Raw genomic sequence first — 18067 nt, 5'->3', positions numbered from 1 at the left:
CTGGGACTACAGGCGCCCGCCACCTCGCCTGGCTAGTTTTTTTGTAATTTTTTTTTTTTTTTTTTACTAGAGACGGGGTTTCACCGTGTTAGCCAGGATGGTCTCGATCTCCTGACCTCGTGATCCACCCGTCTCGGACTCCTAAAGTGTTGGGATTACAGGCTTGAGCCACCACACTCGGCCAAATGAAAACAAATCTTAAAAGTCTTTTTAATAACTATTAGTCAAAAGCTTTAGCCATCTGTGCTGGAAATCTTGTTCTATGGACTAGAAAAACAACTTGAGCACAGATACTCTTTAATAAATTAGTGAGCTTGCATTATTGTACATGGCACAGGGCTAAAATTTTTGAATAAAAACTCGAAGGTCTTTTTCTGTCTATATGTTTATTTATGTGAATGGAATTATTTATATGTTTTTCTAAAAATTGAGCATGAATATAAAAATACATTGATGTAAAACTAGAACTTGGCTGGGCGCGGTGGCTCAAGCCTGTAATCCCAGCACTTTGGGAGGCCGAGACGGGCGGATCACGAGGTCAGGAGATCGAGACCATCCTGGCTAACATGGTGAAACCCCGTCTCTACTAAAAATACAAAAAAAACTAGCCGGGCGAGGTGGCGGGCGCCTGTAGTCCAGCTACTCGGGAGGCTGAGGCAGGAGAATGGCGTGAACCCGGGAGGCGAGCTTGCATGAGCCGAGATTGCGCCACTGCACTCCAGTCTGGGCGACAGAGCGAGACTCTGCCTCAAAAAAAAAAAAAAACAAAAAAAACAAAAAAAACTAGAACTTGGTCATCCTGTAAAAACAACACATCTTTTTTGGAGTATTTATCTGCTCTAAATAGGAAATTGGGAAAGGTCTTTCTTTACCTTTTGGGTAATTGGCCCAAAAAACAAAGATTCCATATTTTACCAAGATAATTTCCTTTGCTTTATGTTGTCCTTTTCAGGTTTTTGATTACTTAAGAACACTGAGCCTTCTCTACTAAAAGAGCTCAGGTTTTTCTATAACTATGTAACTTTCTATATTTGTCTTTGAAGTCTTTTAATATTACCGTGGTTAAATAAATGAATTGTTCACAGTGACCTGTGATCCTATTTTGATCAAATATTTTAACTATTTGATATTTTTGATAAATTTCTAAAATCAAATTCTAAATTAAGTCTTTTTCTGGACCTCAAATAAACTTTGGTATTTTCAAGATGAACTTTTGGAACTTTTCAAAGGAATACCTCTCCTGATAAAAAGAGAGATACTAAAATAACTGGGCTTATTTGACATATTCAAGTACATGGGCAGCATTGTCAAATAACAAAAGTAATGCCAAATTTTCTTTGAGCCCTATTTGCATAGATATGTTATTATGTGTTTCAGAAACTGTATAAAGTTTATAGAAATCTAACAGTCCCAGTATAACTCCAACAGTTATAATTCTAGTTATTATCTTAAAATGTTTTATGCAACAGAAATAACCAAAACACTTTGTCAATTGAATCATTATTGTAATAAACTGTCATCATATCTTTAACCATGGCCATTTCAGGTCTTGTCATTCACAGGTGGTTAATTGTTTACTCTGATACTTTCCTGAGTAACTATAAGCCTGACGTGTTTCATCTTCAGGGATATTAATGAAAAATACTCTAACAAGTACAGGTTTCTGATAATTTCAAGATCATACCATTGGACCAGGCAAGAACTCCCAGAACTTTAGTGGAGTAAGTGACTGGTTCACAAAACTCCTAACCCAACATCAGGCAGAACAAGAATTAATTAAATACCAAGGAAATGACCTGGCAGATTTTCCTACTAAGTCAGCCAGTACTGAAATTATTAAGATATGCAATTTGAATGAACTCCCATAAGACTGAGTTAAGTCAAATTACCTATGATAACATATTTAACGAACAATGCTATGCACCTGAACTGGAGACACAAAATTGACGTTTAAGAGGATGTAAATCCAATGGTAAGCATAGACCCAGGGAGAGCCTGGATGGCTACCTGCTTCTTCCTGAGTTCTTAAAGCTTCCATTATCAAAAGCTCTGCACTCCACGACTTATCATGGAAGAGACAAAAGGATCCAAATTGTGAAAAAATATTGATGGGGCGACTCTTCTAAAAGTGCTAAATGTTTGGTTTGTCAAACCCGTAATTCTGATAAGACAATCAAACTTTAGGTGGTGTATTTTTACCATTTGCGTGATCACTTGAACTTTCACAGATAGACTGTGAATTTCAATTTCTACCCTCAATGAGGTGTCATAATGTTCTTGTAATACTTTGAATGTTTTCTGATTGTATAAAAGCTTTCCCATGTAGAAAAGCTGACGCTATGATGATAGTTAAGAAGTAATAACTGGGCATGTTAGCTCATGGCTAGCATGGGCATGTTAGCTCATACCCATAATCCCAGCACTTTGGGAGGCTGAAGCAGGAAGATTACTTGAGGCCAGGAGTTCAAGATCAGCTTGCAGCCTGAGCAAAAATATAACTAATTCTCTTCTAATCTTCGCCAGCTTGATCACACATAAAATTCCTTTCACAAGATTCATCTTTCACAAACCTTCTACAACTTTTTCATTCATTCACTTTTTATCCTATACTTTTACTCTTCTCATTTTAGAACAACAAACAATTCTAGTTTAAAACAACATACTGAGATCTCATCTCTACAAGAACAACAACAAAAAAATTAGTCAGGCATGGTAGCATAACCTGCAGTCCCAGCTACTGTGGTGACTGAGGTGGGAGTTTGCCCAGGAGTTCAGTGCAGCAGTGAGCTATGATTGTGCCACTACACTCAAGCCTGGGCAGCAGAACCAAACCCCCATGTCTAAAAACCAAAGAAAAAGAAAGAAAAAAAAATTATTAGAAAATGTGTTCCCTTTATGGGGCATCCCTGGAAAAATATCCAGCAACAGAGGAATCCACTTTACTGATCAAATTATAAGTCAGTCAAATCAGATATTTCAAACACAATGGTATTAGGTACGGCTAACTGAATTGATTGAATTACTTTATTCAAAGATGTTACCAGTTGATGGCAATTAGATCCACTACCACTGGAAAACATACATTGACCTCTTATAAAATAGTTACTGAAATACCTATGCCTTTAATAATGGAAACTCAGGTATTGGCCCCTCTTATAAACTCTGACATGGCTCAGTAGTGCCAGGCTTTAATGCATTATCCCAAAGCATATTTTCACCAGCTTAAAGAAGCCTGTTGTGGCCCATCAAACGATGATAATCAGATCTTTCACCGTTTAAAACTCAGAAAATGGGTCTTTTGGAAGTGACACCTGGGAAAGATTGCTCTTGAACTCTCGTGGAAGGGGACAATACCAAGTTTTCTGCAGCAAACTTCAGGGCCTTAAGTCTTGGATCTACATCTCTTAACTCAAAATGGGCCCTCAAGACTCCTGAAACTACACCTATTAGAGATCTTAAGGTGCCGCTGACTACAGAAGATTTGGCCGTAAGCAGATGGCATTCTAGATGTGGACAGCTTTCCCGAGATTGATGATCAAGACTTCTCTGGTATCACAAAAGTCTTATCTTTTTTACTGTGTTTCTTGTCATTCTAATCTCTTCTCTTTTCTTACAGGAAAATCCGTGGGACCATAATCTATGAATGGCTTTAGTGAAGGCTTATGTTCTAGCAAGAAACCAGAGCAATTTTGGGGCCTGTGGACTAATGTTCCCAAATGATAAAACAATTCCATTAATGCCAATGCCTCTTTGTTTTCCCAATGACAGTCCACCTGAAATCTCAAAGGAAGAATGGAAAGCTATCCCTGATATTCTAGCATCAATGCTATTTGGCTTCCTGCCTTCAATGGAAACAATACCATAACCTTTCCAATAATTAACCTAATCACTACCAAGTATATGAAATTTATCCAAGTGATGCCTGCAGAAGGGATATTGTGCCTCCAGGTATTGCAAACTCAAGACCTGGGGACTACCCATGTGGGTAAGAGTAATTGCTTATGTGATGTTGCTAGATTAAATGTAGTGAGGTGTCTTTCCACTAAATGTGGTTATGTACCCTTATAGTATGCTATGAAAGGACCACACAAAGGTCAGTTTCCAACTGGACCTTGTTCAGGAGCTATGCTGACTTATGGGCAGATAAATTTATTAATAACTTGACCTCTGCTCAAACACTAGTAGGTATATTTCACCTCATTTTCAGTCCCTGAGATCCCATATTGGGTCTGTGGAGAATTTGTGTACTCTGTTGTGCCTCCTTGTTGGTTTGGATCTTTCTGTTTGGTCTTGCCCACTCCTGCCTTCCAAAAAGCTCTGCCTGAAATTTCCCAGGGTACTCACAGGCCAAAGAGGTCAATAACTGAAATTAGAACCAACCTCAAAACAGATGAAGATCAGTTATTTTCTATTGAGAAAAGGTTCCAATAAAGTTCCTGGTGGCTCACTGTTGGCAGCAGTGGGGTACTAGTTGTATGGAGTTTGAAACCAATCTGTTTAAATTGAGGAAAAGTCTTGAATTTGGAGCCAATGAGACCTCCAGGGTCAAAGACACTTTCTAAAACATTTTTGTTTAACTAAAACACTTAATGAAACATCTTATAGCCTTAGATCTCCTTTTTGCCCCTATTGGGCGTTGTATGTGGTGCTGAACAAAACTGAATGTTGCACTTATCTTTTCTCTGATTTTACTGCTATCTGACACTTATTTAAAAAGGTAGCTAATATTGCTGTTTCTCTAGATGCTGCCACCAAATACATTAAGGAATTTTTTTTTTTTTTTTTTAGGGGAAAGACACATAATGTGTATACAGGAGCAGCTAACAATTGCTTTGCAGGCATCCTGCATAGTGGATGGCAAACTTGGCTATTACAAGGTTTTCTTTTTCTTTTTTTTTCACAACAAAGTTATTTATTTATTTTTCTGGATGCTGCAGACAAACATCTTTATTAAAGACACTATCAAAAGTTTGGCAAAAATTTCAAAACAGATTTGTAAACATAATGCTTCCCTTTTCAACTGGCAGCACTTTGAAAAGACAATACAGTAAGACAATACAACTTGAATCAACATTAGTTCAAAATCTTTATATTTTTGACCACATAACTTCTGTTCCCACATGATAAAACAAGTGACAGTTTAAATCAACGTCAACAGATAAACTCCATGAAATGAAAGTTTGTGCTGTTTGATGAATCACAGTATGTTATGTTTAAATATATCCACTGCTTTTTATATTCCTGGCACCAGGATGAAAAAAAAATCTTTAAATGTACATCTTATGTAGGTAATAGCTTCTTTGCATATCTCTCTTCAAAAAATACTTTATAGCAGTACATAAATGGGTTACCTATTTTGTCCCAAAACTATCATGTCATATCAATTTTTGCCCAACATTAATAAAGCTGACAAACTTGTTGAAATGGAAATGCTTTTGTCTTCTACAACAAAAGTTGCAATTTGATAGAAAAAACAAAACAAAACAAAAACACCCTGCAGTAATACTCGTCAGTTGTTTAACCTGAGTGTTTGGCCTACTAGGAGTAGCAGCTTTTTTTCCTTCATGTACGCTCACATCCACACCACCTCTGCATACATACAGATCAAGCACACACTTCCAGATGCTGGTAAGCCACAATATGCTTCCCATTGCTCTAATCAAGTGGCAAGCAGTGTAGCTAATGATTAACCATACTACATACAGGACTAGCAACACCTTAAGGCAACCATTGCAATGGTGGGTTAACTTGCAGGGCGGATTTAATGTTCTAGATCAAGTCAGCCTGTATATACATATGTGTATGTGAATCTATACACATAAACCTTTCTATTTTTTAACGCTCCAAGATAATGTTTATTTTTTAAATTTTGTACAAATTTTAAATATTCTACCATTTAAGGCAAAGAGTTTGCATTAAGAAAGGTCAGAAAATAGGCTTACGTTTATTCAAAAGCATTTCACCTTCTTGCACATTACTGTTGTTTTTTATTTTTATTTTATTTTATTTTATTTATTTATTTTTTTGAGACGGAGTCTCGCTCTGTCACCCGGGCTGGAGTGCAGTGGCCGGATCTCAGCTCACTGCAAGCTCTGCCTCCCAGGTTCCTGCCATTCTCCTGCCTCAGCCTCTCGAGTAGCTGGGACTACAAGCGCCTGCCACCTCGCCCGGCTAGTTTTTTGTATTTTTTAGTAGAGATGGGGTTTCACCATGTTAGCCAGGATGGTCTCGATCTCCTGACCTCGTGATCCGCCCGTCTCAGCCTCCCAAAGTGCTGGGATTACAGGCTTGAGCCACCGCGCCCGGCCTACTGTTGTTTTTTAAACACACACAACTTTTACGTTTGGACACTGGATCCCCAATATCTAGAAAATAATTTCTAATAACAAACACAAGTTTTTGAGGAAAAAAAAACTGACTTGAAATGTGGACAATGGATCCCCAAAACCTAAAAAATTATTTCTATTAATAAGCACAAGTCTTGGAAGTGGAGTGGTGGGGAGGACCAGAAAGAGCAGCTTAGAAATGCAGGGAAGGAAAGTAAAATGGAAAAGAAAAAGTAACTCAAGTTTACTAATACTGAAACTTTCAACAGCCAAAGTTTCACCTTTTTAGAATCTAGAGCAACTCCTTTGGAATTTTAAATAAATAAGCTTAAGTTTATTCACATCTTCTGGTCCAAGCAGAGTTCTAGGGCCATTACTCTCTGCTTGCTGTTGGTCAAATTCACCTATTAGCTTTTTGATGTGAGCCAGCTTGTTATGAAGATATTCACATCTGTATTTTTCTTCATGGTAATTGGGACTAGACTGCTTTATCTTCAGATATTCTTGTAAGGCTTCTTCATGAACATTCTGATACTCTTTTGAGCCTGGAGAAAGGTGCTTTCTTTGTGCATCTAGTTTGATAAATCTTCTAGCTACAGTCTCCATCCTGGCATGCAAAGCTCTGTACTCATCATACCTGCATTGAAGTCATCCTTATAATTCTGGTGTTGCTCATAGGAGATGATAGCGATACATTTTATCAAATAATCTGGGAGTTCAATTGCTGAAGGTTCCATGGAGGCAGTGCAATCCTCTTTAACTCCTCCACTGGAATTTGGACTGGAGTTATTTAGTTTGGCAATTTCCTCTTTTCTCTTAAGATCTTCCTCCTTTTCCTCAATAGTATCAATGTCGTGCTTTTTTATTTGGTCCTTTTCCTTATGTTTTTTAGAATTCTTTTTGAACTTTTTGTGAGACATTGAATGGTTTTCTTCCATAGGCTTTGGACACTTTAGTAGAACTGAACCAGGAGGTAAGGTTTCCAGAGAAGTCCTAGAGGTATATTTGTCTTGCTGGTCCTCATAGATACCATCGTTTTGACTCAAACTGTCAACAGGTAGGTCTTGGGTCCCCCAGCCTTCTGGAGTGCTAGGGGAATTGGAGTTAGAATTTACAATCTGGGGAGGATGTGAGATGGGCAGATGGGTTGAAGGCAGCGGTGGAGGGGTGGGGATGGCAGCAGCCGCAGGGGGCAGCGGGAGGCCTGCAGCAGATTTTTCACTGGTGGGATTCAAATGATCATTTAGTGTTGGTGGTACTCTGTTCATCAGGTGAGATATTCGGGCTTTTCTATTCATTAAAGGATCAATAAACTCTGAATCCAAAAGCCGTTTCTGAGGAGAAGATACAGCGTCTCTACTAGAACATACAGGAGATTCTGAACGGCTGGTGCCTGCAGCATTCTGAAATGGATTTAGTTTTCTAGAGAGCCCTGACTCCAATGACCGTCTGTCTATTTCACTGTATCCAGGCTAGTCTCTTTGAAGCTCTTTAAAAACATAATCCTTTAAGGTATATGAGAGGTCTTTAGGATTCAGATTGGCTACCTGTTGCAGCATCGCTCCCAGGGAGTTGTTGTCTTTTTGATTGACACCATCTTCCTGGAGTCTAGTAAGTGGCTCCGGTTTCTTGTAGGCCTTCAGGGCCAGTAAGTGAATCACCCTGTCCTTGTATGGCCTCTGAGAGACGCTGCTGCTGCTGCTGTGTGTCTCTCGAATTGTATTTGCAGGGTTCATGGGGTTGACAGTTTCCTCTCAGGAACTGTATCTGAAACAGCTTGCGGTACTTTCCGAATTGGCACTCTTTTCCCTACATATGATACACCGAGTTTGATAACTTTTGCGCTTCGGTTGCGGGATTCCTCCTCTGCCTGGGTCATTCTTTCTCGTGTCATCTGATCCGAGTCGTTTGTTGCACACACTGTAATTTTATCTTGTATAAATCCCAGGCAGTTGAGCTGGGAGGCTCCAGAGTTGGAGAATGTTTGCTGGATGCATTCAAAGCTGCCCTGAGTGTTGTCTTTGCCTACATTTGACGAATAAAAGTTAACGTTATGAACTTCATTGAGGAGATCATTTTTTGGGAATTTTGACAAGCCCGTGGAGTCCTTGGAACTGAATTGAAGTTCGAAAAGGAATTAAATTCTTGTGGCTCTGGTAAGTCTCGATCGCCCAGATCGCCGTCTCGGTGAGCTTCACATGCAGTACACGGATGTCATCCTGCCCCAGCCGGCCGCACGACAGCCCATAGCGCTGCTCCTCCCGCAGGCCCGCTGCCCCGCCGCCGCCATCTTAAACTCTCCGCGGTGCCGCCGCCGCCGCCGCGGCTCCAGCTCTCGCCTCCACTGCGGCCCCGGTTCCTTGGACTTCTGCAGCCGCCGCCACTGCTAGAGCCATCCCGCTGCTGACGTACTGCCACATACTGCGCGGAGCCAGGTCTCGGACTGCCGCGGCTGCCACCAGCCCCACCCTCCGGCCCCGCGCCCCGTCCTGGGCTCGTCTCATTGGTCTCATTCCCTTCAGAACCGGCCGCCCTCCACTCTCATGGGGGCGGGGCCCAAAGTCGCTGGAGTTTTGCTCCTGGGACCGGACGTCCGAGAGGTAAGAAAGCTATTACAAGGTTTTCTAATCCTTATGTTTCTTTTAGTAGATCTCCAGGTTACTATGCTTTGTATTATCAGGCTACTTACAAAAATGAATACCTCTTTAATTCAGGCCATTTTACAGCAAACTATGGTCCTTGATCACCATTATGCTCTGAACAAAGACTATGACCAATTGCACTTGAATACCGTTGAAATTTCTTTATTGACTGAACTTTGAATTGTGTGATTTTGATCAGTTTGGCTTGTGGAAAGTCCTATTAAGAAGAGTTCTTTAGTTAGTTGGTATTATCCTGCTGATAGCTATTATGAAAGTTTCCCTGATGTATTGTATCCTCTCAAGAGTCTTAAATTCTCATATGCAGCTATCCTTTGTATATTAAATGGTCTCCTTATGGTTAAGATAACAAAAACATGAAGAAAGCACATAAGATTCCAACGAATGTGACCCTGTGAATTGTGAATTCTGAACTGAAACCAAGTTAAGTCCCTTATGATCGTGACAGAATCCAAGGTATTGATTAGCCTCTCAAAATTCAGAGGCTGAAATCCTTCGACCAAAATTAAGCCATTTGCCCCTTCCCTCTAGCTCCTGGAAACCACTACCCTAACTCTGTTTCCATAAATTTTACTATTTTGGAGTCCACATATAAGTGAGATCATGTAGTACCCACCATGGGCTTATTTTGAGGCTTTGAGTAAATCACCATCTCTTTGTGCTAGGGTATTCTGAGTCAGTCTTGTTATAAAAGATTTTGTTTAGGTAACATATTGCAAAACATTTCATAATTCAATGGTTTCTTTCCCAGAAAAAAAGCAGTGAAAGTTTCAGTCGCCAAAAAGTGTCTAACTCAACTGACCTTTGGGAAAAAATATTGGTATAACTCCAGATAGCCCTAACTTCTGAAGGTAATACTGCCTGGCTTCTGTTGATAAACAAACAAAAACAAAAAACCATACACACACAAACCCGCTTCTTGTCTTTAAGTGTGCAAGAATGTTAGCACTTAAAAATTTTAAGATCCACATAAACTAAACAGAACTGTTCAAGTTTTTAAAGGGAGCTTGAAATTTGAAGAATGTAAAGTTAAAAATATTGCCCCCTGATTCTTATAATTATTCTTTTTACTTCCATCCTCATAGCTTCCCTCCTATCCATTATTTAGGCAATTTTGTATCCAAATTTAATCATTTAACACCTTATTTGTTACAAGAACACGTTGCTATGTTATTTTAAGCTTTTCTGGGCAAATTACACATAATTAGATAGGCGGGGTTAGGGCTGTCCACAAGATCCCAGCCTAGAGTGTGGTACAGTAGCCTATTTTCTCTAGGACTCTTGCTGCAACAGGATATGGGAGAAGGGAAACATCAACATTAGCAGAATGGGAGGAACCAGATTATGGAGACATGATCCTTGCATTCCGGCACCTCTCCAGCTGATTTAGAAGAGGACACAGAGGGAGACAGACATATCGCCATTTCTATAATTATAAGCTCTGCTACGTGCTGAGAGGATAGGTTCTCAAAGCCAGTTAGTGTACAAGCAGTGGAGGTGGGGACTGCCCTACTTCTCCTGCCTAGGGTCACACAGTCTGGCAGATCTGGAAAGACTTCCCTGAGAAAGTGACCTAGGAACTGATATCTTAGTGGAAATAACTAGGCATTGGGAGGGGGTGAGGTGAGGAGAAGGTCAAGAGCTTTCATGCAAAGGGAACTTTGTGCGGAGAGTTTAGGCAGGAAGAGGTTTTGCAGAGTGGAGGAACTGAAAGTTAACAGCCAGGCTAAAGTACAGAGCAAATGATGCTGGAGTGATCATTTAACTAGGCATTGGGAGGGGGTGAGGTGATGTCAAAAGGTAGACACCAGGGCTAGAGGGCGCATAATCTTGCAGGCTGTGCTAATGATTTTGTTTTCTACCCCAAGAATGCTACTTTAGGATATCAGGCAAAAGGTTAGGGTGATGGTGACAGTGGAAATGTAGAAAAAGGAACTTATTCAAGAGGTATTTAAAAAGAAGTGAAATAGATAGATTATCCAAGCGATAGATTGGATTAAAAAGAGTGAGGGAGAGGGAGGTGTCAGGCTGCAGCCCAGGTTCTGAGTTGCCAAAGAGGAGTCTTTTCCTCAAGGTGAGCTAAGCCTTGGAACCATGATTTTTGGTCACTTTTTCTTATTTTCAGTGTGAGAAGTGGGGAGTTGGCTGTCCAGGTACACACTGTCCTCTTACACTTATTCTTTAAAACAGAGGCGCATATTTGGAGAGTGAATGAGTGAGGAGCCAGAGGAGAAGGTAAGCCAACAGAGGCCAGGAAGGAGAGGAGGAAGAAGAGAGTCTGGGGGTACACCCCCGAAAAGGAGTCAGGGAAGACAACGCAGAGGTGGGGGAGGGGAGAGCAAGAACCACGACAGGGGGAAAGAGAGGCTAGGGAACACTGAGGTGGAGGAATCCTGGGGTATGATAGTTGTAAAGAATTGTAGCCAACCTAATCCAATCCTCTCAATGTGCAACTGAGGAAATTAATTTTCATGCTTTTACTTTATTGTAAATGTGATACTTGCACTTGAGAAATTTTGGAAAACAGAAAGATGTAAAGCAAATTAAGATCACTCACAGTCCTTCTACCTAGAAACATCTACTGCTAAAGCAAGGACTTTGCTCCTTTTTTCCCTTTGCATTTTTACCATGGTTGGAATTGTAACACAGACACAACCTTATGTCCTGATTCCAAAACATAAATAATGGTTGTAAAGCGTCCCACACGTTGACTCAAAGTCTCCGTTGAAACAGGAGATTGAGACACGCCAGTTGTGAAACCTACTGAAGTGAGCGGCGGCGCCAGGACTCTTGGGACCCCGACCTCTTTGCAGCTCGCACATCTAAGGGCGAGGACACCCTTCAGCAGAAGCAGCAAACCGCTGACAAGCCGAGGGAGGAGGGCTGCCGGGGTCCGGGCTTGGGAATTGGCTGGCACCCAGCGGAAAGGGACGTGAGCAGAGCGGGAGGCGAGAAAAGTACGCAGGTCAGAGGGCGGGGCGCGGCGGAACTCCGCGAGGTCCCCACGCCCGGCGATACTCCGCGAGGTCCCCACGCCCGGCGATACTCCGCGAGGTCCCCACGCCCGGCGATATGGGGTGCCTGCTGTTTCTGCTGCTCTGGGCGCTCCTCCAGGCTTGGGGAAGCGCTGAAGGTGGGTGGAACGAGGGCGACTGGGTGCGCTCGCGGGAGGGAGGAGAGAGGGAGCTGGTAGAGACTGAGGGCACCACCTGGTGGGGACGGGTGAGACCCGGGAAGCACTGGCGCAATCCAGATAGAAAACTCGCTACTCCTTGGCTCCGGGGAGAGGCAGCGCGGCACAGAGTTCGCTGGCATCAGCCCTCTCCTGAAGCTCATCTCCTCTTGTTTCTTTCCTTCCTCTTTCTCTTTATGCTGGCTGCTCTCCCGGCCACTTGCAACGCGCCTCCAATGTTCATTCTCTCCCAGTTCCGCAAAGGCTTTTCCCCCTCCGCTGCCTCCAGATCTCGTCCTTCGCCAATAGCAACTGGACGCGCACCGATGGTTTGGCGTGGCTGGGGGAGCTGCAGACGCACAGCTGGAGCAACGACTCCGACACCATCCGCTCTCTGAAGCCTTGGTCCCAGGGCACGTTCAGCGACCAGCAGTGGGAGACGCTGCAGCGTATATTTCGGGTTTATCGAAGCAGCTTCACCAGGGACGTGAAGGAATTCGCCAAAATGCTGCGCTTAGCCTGTGAGCTGAGGGATAGGATCCTGGGCCGGTACCCAAGGGGAGAGAATGGCCACAGAAGCTCAACTGGGAGACTGTGGCACCACCTGATGAGATTCTCTGCTCTGTCCACCCTCTTCTGATTTCCCTTCTACCTGGAGATGTCCCAGTCTTTGACTCTTCAAAGTGTCCCTCGTTCCTGCCTACTCCGGGTCACTTACTCTCCTTTCCCTGAAGTCTGGGTCCCCATTATAACCTGCACTTCAATTTCTTCTCTTTCGTCTCTCCCAGTCTTTCAAACCCTTCTTTGATCTCTTTCCCTTCCTCTCCACAGATCCCATGGAGCTCCAGGTGTCCGCTGGCTGTGAGGTGCACTCTGGAAACGCCTCACATAACTTCTTCCATGTAGCGTTTCAAGGAAGAGATATCCTGAGTTTCCAAGGAACTTCTTGGGAGCCAGCCCCAGAGGCCCCACTTTGGGTAAACTTGGCCATCCAAGTGCTCAATCAGGACAAGTGGACGAGGGAAACACTGCAGTGGCTCCTTAATGACACCTGCCCCCAATTTGTCGGTGGCCTCTTTGAGTCAGGGAAGTGGGAACTGGAGAAGCAAGGTCAGCCTGTCTTCCTTACTCCCTGCACTCCACTTCAGGGCTCCAAACGGGCTTTTCCATTCCAGGGTTCTCATTCCTTTGAGCATTCAAAGAAGAGGAAGGCCCAAGGGGGGCTGGATAAGGGGTGAGGGTATTTATTCATTTCACAGACATCAACTGAGCACCTCTTGGGTTCCATGAATTCAGTTAAGGAACAACTGGGGGTGAAAGGTGTCAGGCAGGTAGGATCCCTACTTGGTGGGGGGATGTTAATTAATGCAATGTTTGAAATAGGCTACAAATGTTACTTCCAAACAAAGGGTGTTATAGGAAAACAGACAAGGGGCATTTATAGGAGGCTGGGACCAGAGGAGAAAAAGCCTCAGGACAGGCACCCTAAAGAAGATGGGACAAATGGATTGAAAGTTGTGAGAGACTTCATTTCCGGAAGTGAACATGTCGGGGGCATGAGCCTGGTATGAGGCCTGGAGCCTCTAATGCAGTTTTCACTTTAAGATCCCCCCATTCCCTTTTTGGATACAGTGAAGCCCAAGGCCTGGCTGTCCCGTGGCCCCAGTCCTGGTCCTGGCCGTCTGCTGCTGGTGTGCCATGTCTCAGGATTCTACCCAAAGCCCGTGTGGGTGATGTGGATGCGGGGTGAACAGGAGCAGCAGGGCACTCAGAGAGGGGACATCCTGCCCAATGCTGATGAGACATGGTATCTCCGAGCAACCCTGGAGGTGGCCGCTGGGGAGGCAGCTGGCCTGTCCTGTCGGGTGAAGCACAGCAGTCTAGAGGGCCAGGACATCGTCCTCTACTGGGGTGAGAAAGAGCTGGGCCCCACTGGAAATGGCAGGAGGTGGTCCTCAGGCATAGAGGGAGGCACTGGGGAAGGATGTGGCTTGATACACCCAGGTTAGAAGAGTTTAGGGGATGAGGCCCCCAATAAGAGGGATAGAGAGAGGGGTTCCAGATACAGGAAGGAGGGAAATAAAGACCTGAAAGTTAAAAAGGATTGAGATAAAGTGTTCTGTATACAAGAAGAAACAGGACTACAAAATTCAAGGATCCAGAAGTAGGCAGCGAATAAACAATTCCAGGAGGATTCATTCCTCGGCAGAAAGGGAGCCAGGCATTTGGGAAGGCAGGTTAGCAAAGATAGCTTGGTTGGTTGAGTGATCCCTGTGTAGGGGCGGATGAATCTGCCTATAGTATCTTATCTCATCATTCACAGTTTTCTTTGAAGCAAGTACTGTTCTTCTTATTTTATAGATGAGGAAATGGAGGCTGAGATAGGTTAACTGCCTGGAGCCACACAGAAAGTGGATGGGCTGAATTTAGATTCAGGTCTGCCTTGCTACACAGCTATTGCCCTTTCCCTCCATGCTACACTAGCAAATGCCAAAGTGGGCTGAATTTGAGATGCCCAGGCACTGAAAACAAGATGGGGAATCTAAACTTATGAGAAATAGAAATCGGTGTTTGAAGTGGAGGAGGAAATAAGAAGCACCTGGTACCCTCACACATGCCTAGACCAGGGGACTGGATACTCTATATCTCTAGGGAGGGGTCCTGTGCTAAGAGACAGCCTATGTTCCTCCAAAGCAGGTGGGAGCCACACCTCCGTGGGCTTGGTCGCCTTGGCAGTCCTGGCATGCTTGCTGTTCCTCCTTGTACTCGTTGTAGCCTTTACCTCCTGGTTTAAGAGGCAAACGTAAGTCTCCCTTTTCCCTTTCCTCAACCTCTCTCCCCTTCATTCCTGGCTCCCCTTTTCCTTAACGGTCTTTCCCTTTCTATTCTCTCACAGTTCCTATCAGGGCATCCTGTGACTTGCCTTGCCACATCTGTGTCTCTGGAACCCAGGGTCTCTGGACCTCAGGTTCCTAGGACTTCAGCCCTGGTCTGCTCGGGAATTGAAGATGAAAGGAGAGATACCTTGAAAAAGTAGAGAACAGTCATAAGGCAGCTTTCATCACACCCTTTTAACACTTATCTAGAAGAATTTAAATTCTTTAAAAAAATTACACTACAAGTTTATAAGCCCAAATGGCTCTGTGAAATCAGAAGTGCAGACGCCTGCAAACTTGTGTCTGAAGACCTACCAGAGACAAGCAGGTAAGAGCTGGGGTGTGAGTGTGTGTGACGGGATCTGCAATGAACTGGAACGCACATGTCCTATCCAAAGGAATCAGCTGCACCTGCTTGTTGTCAAGTATAAAGTCAGCAGGACCTGGCTTGGCTTTAACCATTTTTCAAGAAAACTGGAAATCTGGATTTTCGTGCGAACATGCCTGATTTTAAAAGGTTGACTCAAGTTTTTACAAAATACTATGTGGGATACCCAAATACATACCTGCTGACTGATGACAAACCCAGGAGTTTGTGTCTCTTTTATAAAAAGTATTAGCAGTTGGAGGACACAGTTTCTATTGTAAATTTGGATTTACGACTGAAGAAGGACATTTCCTCTTTAAAAGAAAGTTAGATTATAAGAAACAGAGGCGTCTCACATTTTTACTTGGTGTAATTAATAAATGAAGAGAAATCATAGTGTATGTGTATTATGTTGAAAAAAATTACTCTGAGTAGGAATATTTCTCTCAAATGGTCATCACTTTTTTTCCTTGGAAGAAGATTGTCATGAAGGCATCCTTTCCTTCCCAAAGCAACAACAGCAGCAATAGCAGTCTCCTTTACTTACAGCTATTAAAAGAGACAATGTAGGGAAAGGGCCAACGCCACTTGGGCAAGCGTGAGCTGCAGCGATGATGGTGATGGTAACCCAGCTATTCTGTGTTCTTATCTTAGAGAGGACAGAGCAGGAAACTTACAGGAACAGCAGACCTTTCTGATGCCAAAGAAATAAGGAGACCAAAATCATGTTTGCCTTGCCGGGAGGTAATCTCCTGGCAGTCAGGGTCCCTGAACACCCAGAAAAAATAAGTGAGACTTAACTGTTGGAGAGTGTTTTGTTTGAGAAAAGTAACATTTCACACTCTCTATACTAGACTTGCACATATGAATTTAGGATGTGGGAGAAGATTCTGCTAGCTTCAACGTATCCCAAAGCACTTGGACATGCCTATAATCCAAGTGCTTTGGGAGGCTGAGGTCAGAGGATTGCTTAAGGCCAGGCATTTGAAATCAGCCTGGGCAGCATAGTGAGATCCTGTCTCTACAAAAAATTAAAACATTAGCCAGTCATGGTGGTGAGTGCCTGTAGTCCTAGCTACTCTGGAGGCTGAGGTGGGAGGATCCCTTGAGCCCATGAATTCCAGGTTAGTGTGAGCTATGATTGTGCCACTGCACTCTGAGGGTGACAAAGGGAGACCTCTGTCTCAAAAAAAAAAAAAAAAAAAAAAAAATTGTGCTAGCTTCTAAATCAATGGTTCCCAAATTGTAGTAACCTGACCAGCAGCCTCAGCAGGACCTGGGAACTTGTTAGAAATGCAAATTGTTTTGGGCCTCATCCTATACCCGCTGAATGAGAAACTCTGGGTCTGGGAGCGGACTCAATAGTCAAGCCCCCTGGTGATTCTGATGCTTAGCTAAAGTTGGAGAACCACTGTTCTTAGGCATTGTGCAGTGTTATACAACAGCTTCCTCAAAATGCTAAGTGAAAAGGAGATTGGCCTGGCGTCAGTCAGGGAAGGCGTCCTGGAAGGAGGGGAATTTGAAGCAGGGTTTTGAAAAACAAAGGCAGTGAGGTGAACCAGCAAGTGCACTGGCTGAGGGGACTGGAGTTCTAGCCTCTGAACCAGTTTCCTCCTGTGCCAAAGGAGGGTAATAATGTCTGTCTTGATTGTCTCCTAGACTTGTGGAGTTCAAGTGTGTTTTGCCTTAAAAGATGTGGAGGCTGTTGCTGTGTTTGGTACCACATCGCCCTCAGGTGGCGCTCTTCAGCTTAGGTTCCTCTAGCAGTGTCAAGTTTGTGAACCAACCCCACTGGCCTTTCTGCATTCTAAGGGCTCGTGTGTTAAAGTCTCTACTGATGTCCTTTTGGAAATGCCTCTGCATGAATTTATGGTAGCTCTGACTCATCTTTAAACAATTTTAATTTATTTAGAAAATAAAGGCTTATCTCTGCAGGAAATTTTTTCTTCCTTCAAATAAATACTCAGTTTCAAATATCTCAGAAAATCCTGAGAATTCATCTTAGAACATGTTAATACTCTTTTTATGAATATCATGTTTCTTCTTGAGTGTTGTGCTGCTTGTCAATTTATTATCACTCTGCTCCAAATTCATTCCTCATAATAGGCACAGTGATAATGAACAGAGTTCCTTTAAAGTCAGCACAATGACTTTCTTCTTTAAAGTCAGCACATTGTTAAGCTTTATCAGTACAGGGCCCTGGAGGGACACAGCAGGAGGAAAGGGCTCTCCTGCAGCTTCCAGCTGCTGCCTGGTGGGTCAATGAAGGGGCTGTGAAGACATCCTGTGTGGCACTGCTTGTGGTCCCTGCCCCTCCCAGTACACCATTCTATCTGCAGACCCTCACATCACCTGTGCTTAATCCGCCCCCTGCCTGGGGGTTTCCACTGAGCAGTACTTACTCTGCAAGCCCCTGCCTCAAGCCAGGACGGTTTCTTCCAGCTTGTCTAGCTACTTCAGGCCAGCTTGGCCTGGGTAAACCTGTGAATGTCTCTGCTACCCAAGGTATGGGACTGAACCATTCCTTCTTCAATAAGATCTGCGCTCCAGCCTTGGGGAGGAGTCACACTTCTGAGTTGCTCTTCTTTGGATATTCTCCTTCCACCCTAGGGTTTTTTGTTGAGTTTTCTTATATATTATAATTGTTTTCTTATTATGTTTAATAA

The 18067-nt window shown here is 43.4% G+C and overlaps 2 protein-coding genes across 6 annotated transcripts; one reads left to right on the top strand and one right to left on the bottom strand.

The window, feature by feature from the left end:
* Positions 1–6241: 6241 nt before the first annotated feature.
* LOC117074120 (RNA polymerase II elongation factor ELL2-like) lies at positions 6242–8830 on the bottom strand. Its single transcript, XM_033195333.1, is given in 5 exon segments — positions 6242–6964; positions 6967–8067; positions 8070–8409; positions 8411–8617; positions 8666–8830. Coding segments are annotated over 5 exon segments (2166 nt in total). The 3' UTR covers positions 6242–6611.
* CD1D (CD1d molecule) lies at positions 8610–17340 on the top strand. 5 transcript variants are annotated; one of them, XM_033199821.1, is made up of 8 exons: positions 8610–8926; positions 11720–11984; positions 12041–12119; positions 12413–12679; positions 12990–13268; positions 13791–14069; positions 14856–14961; positions 15055–17340. In XM_033199821.1, the coding sequence occupies exons 3-8, from the start codon at positions 12059–12061 to the stop codon at positions 15074–15076; spliced, it is 1014 nt and encodes a 337-aa protein (XP_033055712.1). In that variant the 5' UTR covers positions 8610–8926; positions 11720–11984; positions 12041–12058; the 3' UTR covers positions 15077–17340. The 5 variants fall into 5 exon arrangements, 4 of the variants coding, with proteins under 4 accessions (XP_033055712.1, XP_033055713.1, XP_033055711.1 ...); XM_033199822.1 differs by having other exon boundaries at positions 12448–12679; positions 15055–15797; XM_033199820.1 differs by having other exon boundaries at positions 14853–14961; positions 15055–15797.
* Positions 17341–18067: the final 727 nt, after the last annotated feature.

Source organism: Trachypithecus francoisi, unplaced genomic scaffold (assembly GCF_009764315.1).
Source record: "Trachypithecus francoisi isolate TF-2019V2 unplaced genomic scaffold, Tfra_2.0 Lachesis_group5, whole genome shotgun sequence".
NCBI lineage: Eukaryota > Metazoa > Chordata > Mammalia > Primates > Cercopithecidae > Trachypithecus > Trachypithecus francoisi.
This window is presented reverse-complemented; position numbering and strand designations above follow the sequence as displayed.

Coding starts and splice junctions, on each gene's coding strand:
- CD1D (XM_033199820.1), top strand. CDS start 12,059: ATGGGGTGCCTGCTGTTTCTGCTGCTCTGGGCGCTCCTCCAGGCTTGG. Junction 12,680..12,989: donor CAAAATGCTGCGCTTAGCCT/GTGAGCTGAGGG, acceptor TCCTCTCCACAG/ATCCCATGGAGCTCCAGGTG. Junction 14,070..14,852: donor GGACATCGTCCTCTACTGGG/GTGAGAAAGAGC, acceptor GTTCCTCCAAAG/CAGGTGGGAGCCACACCTCC.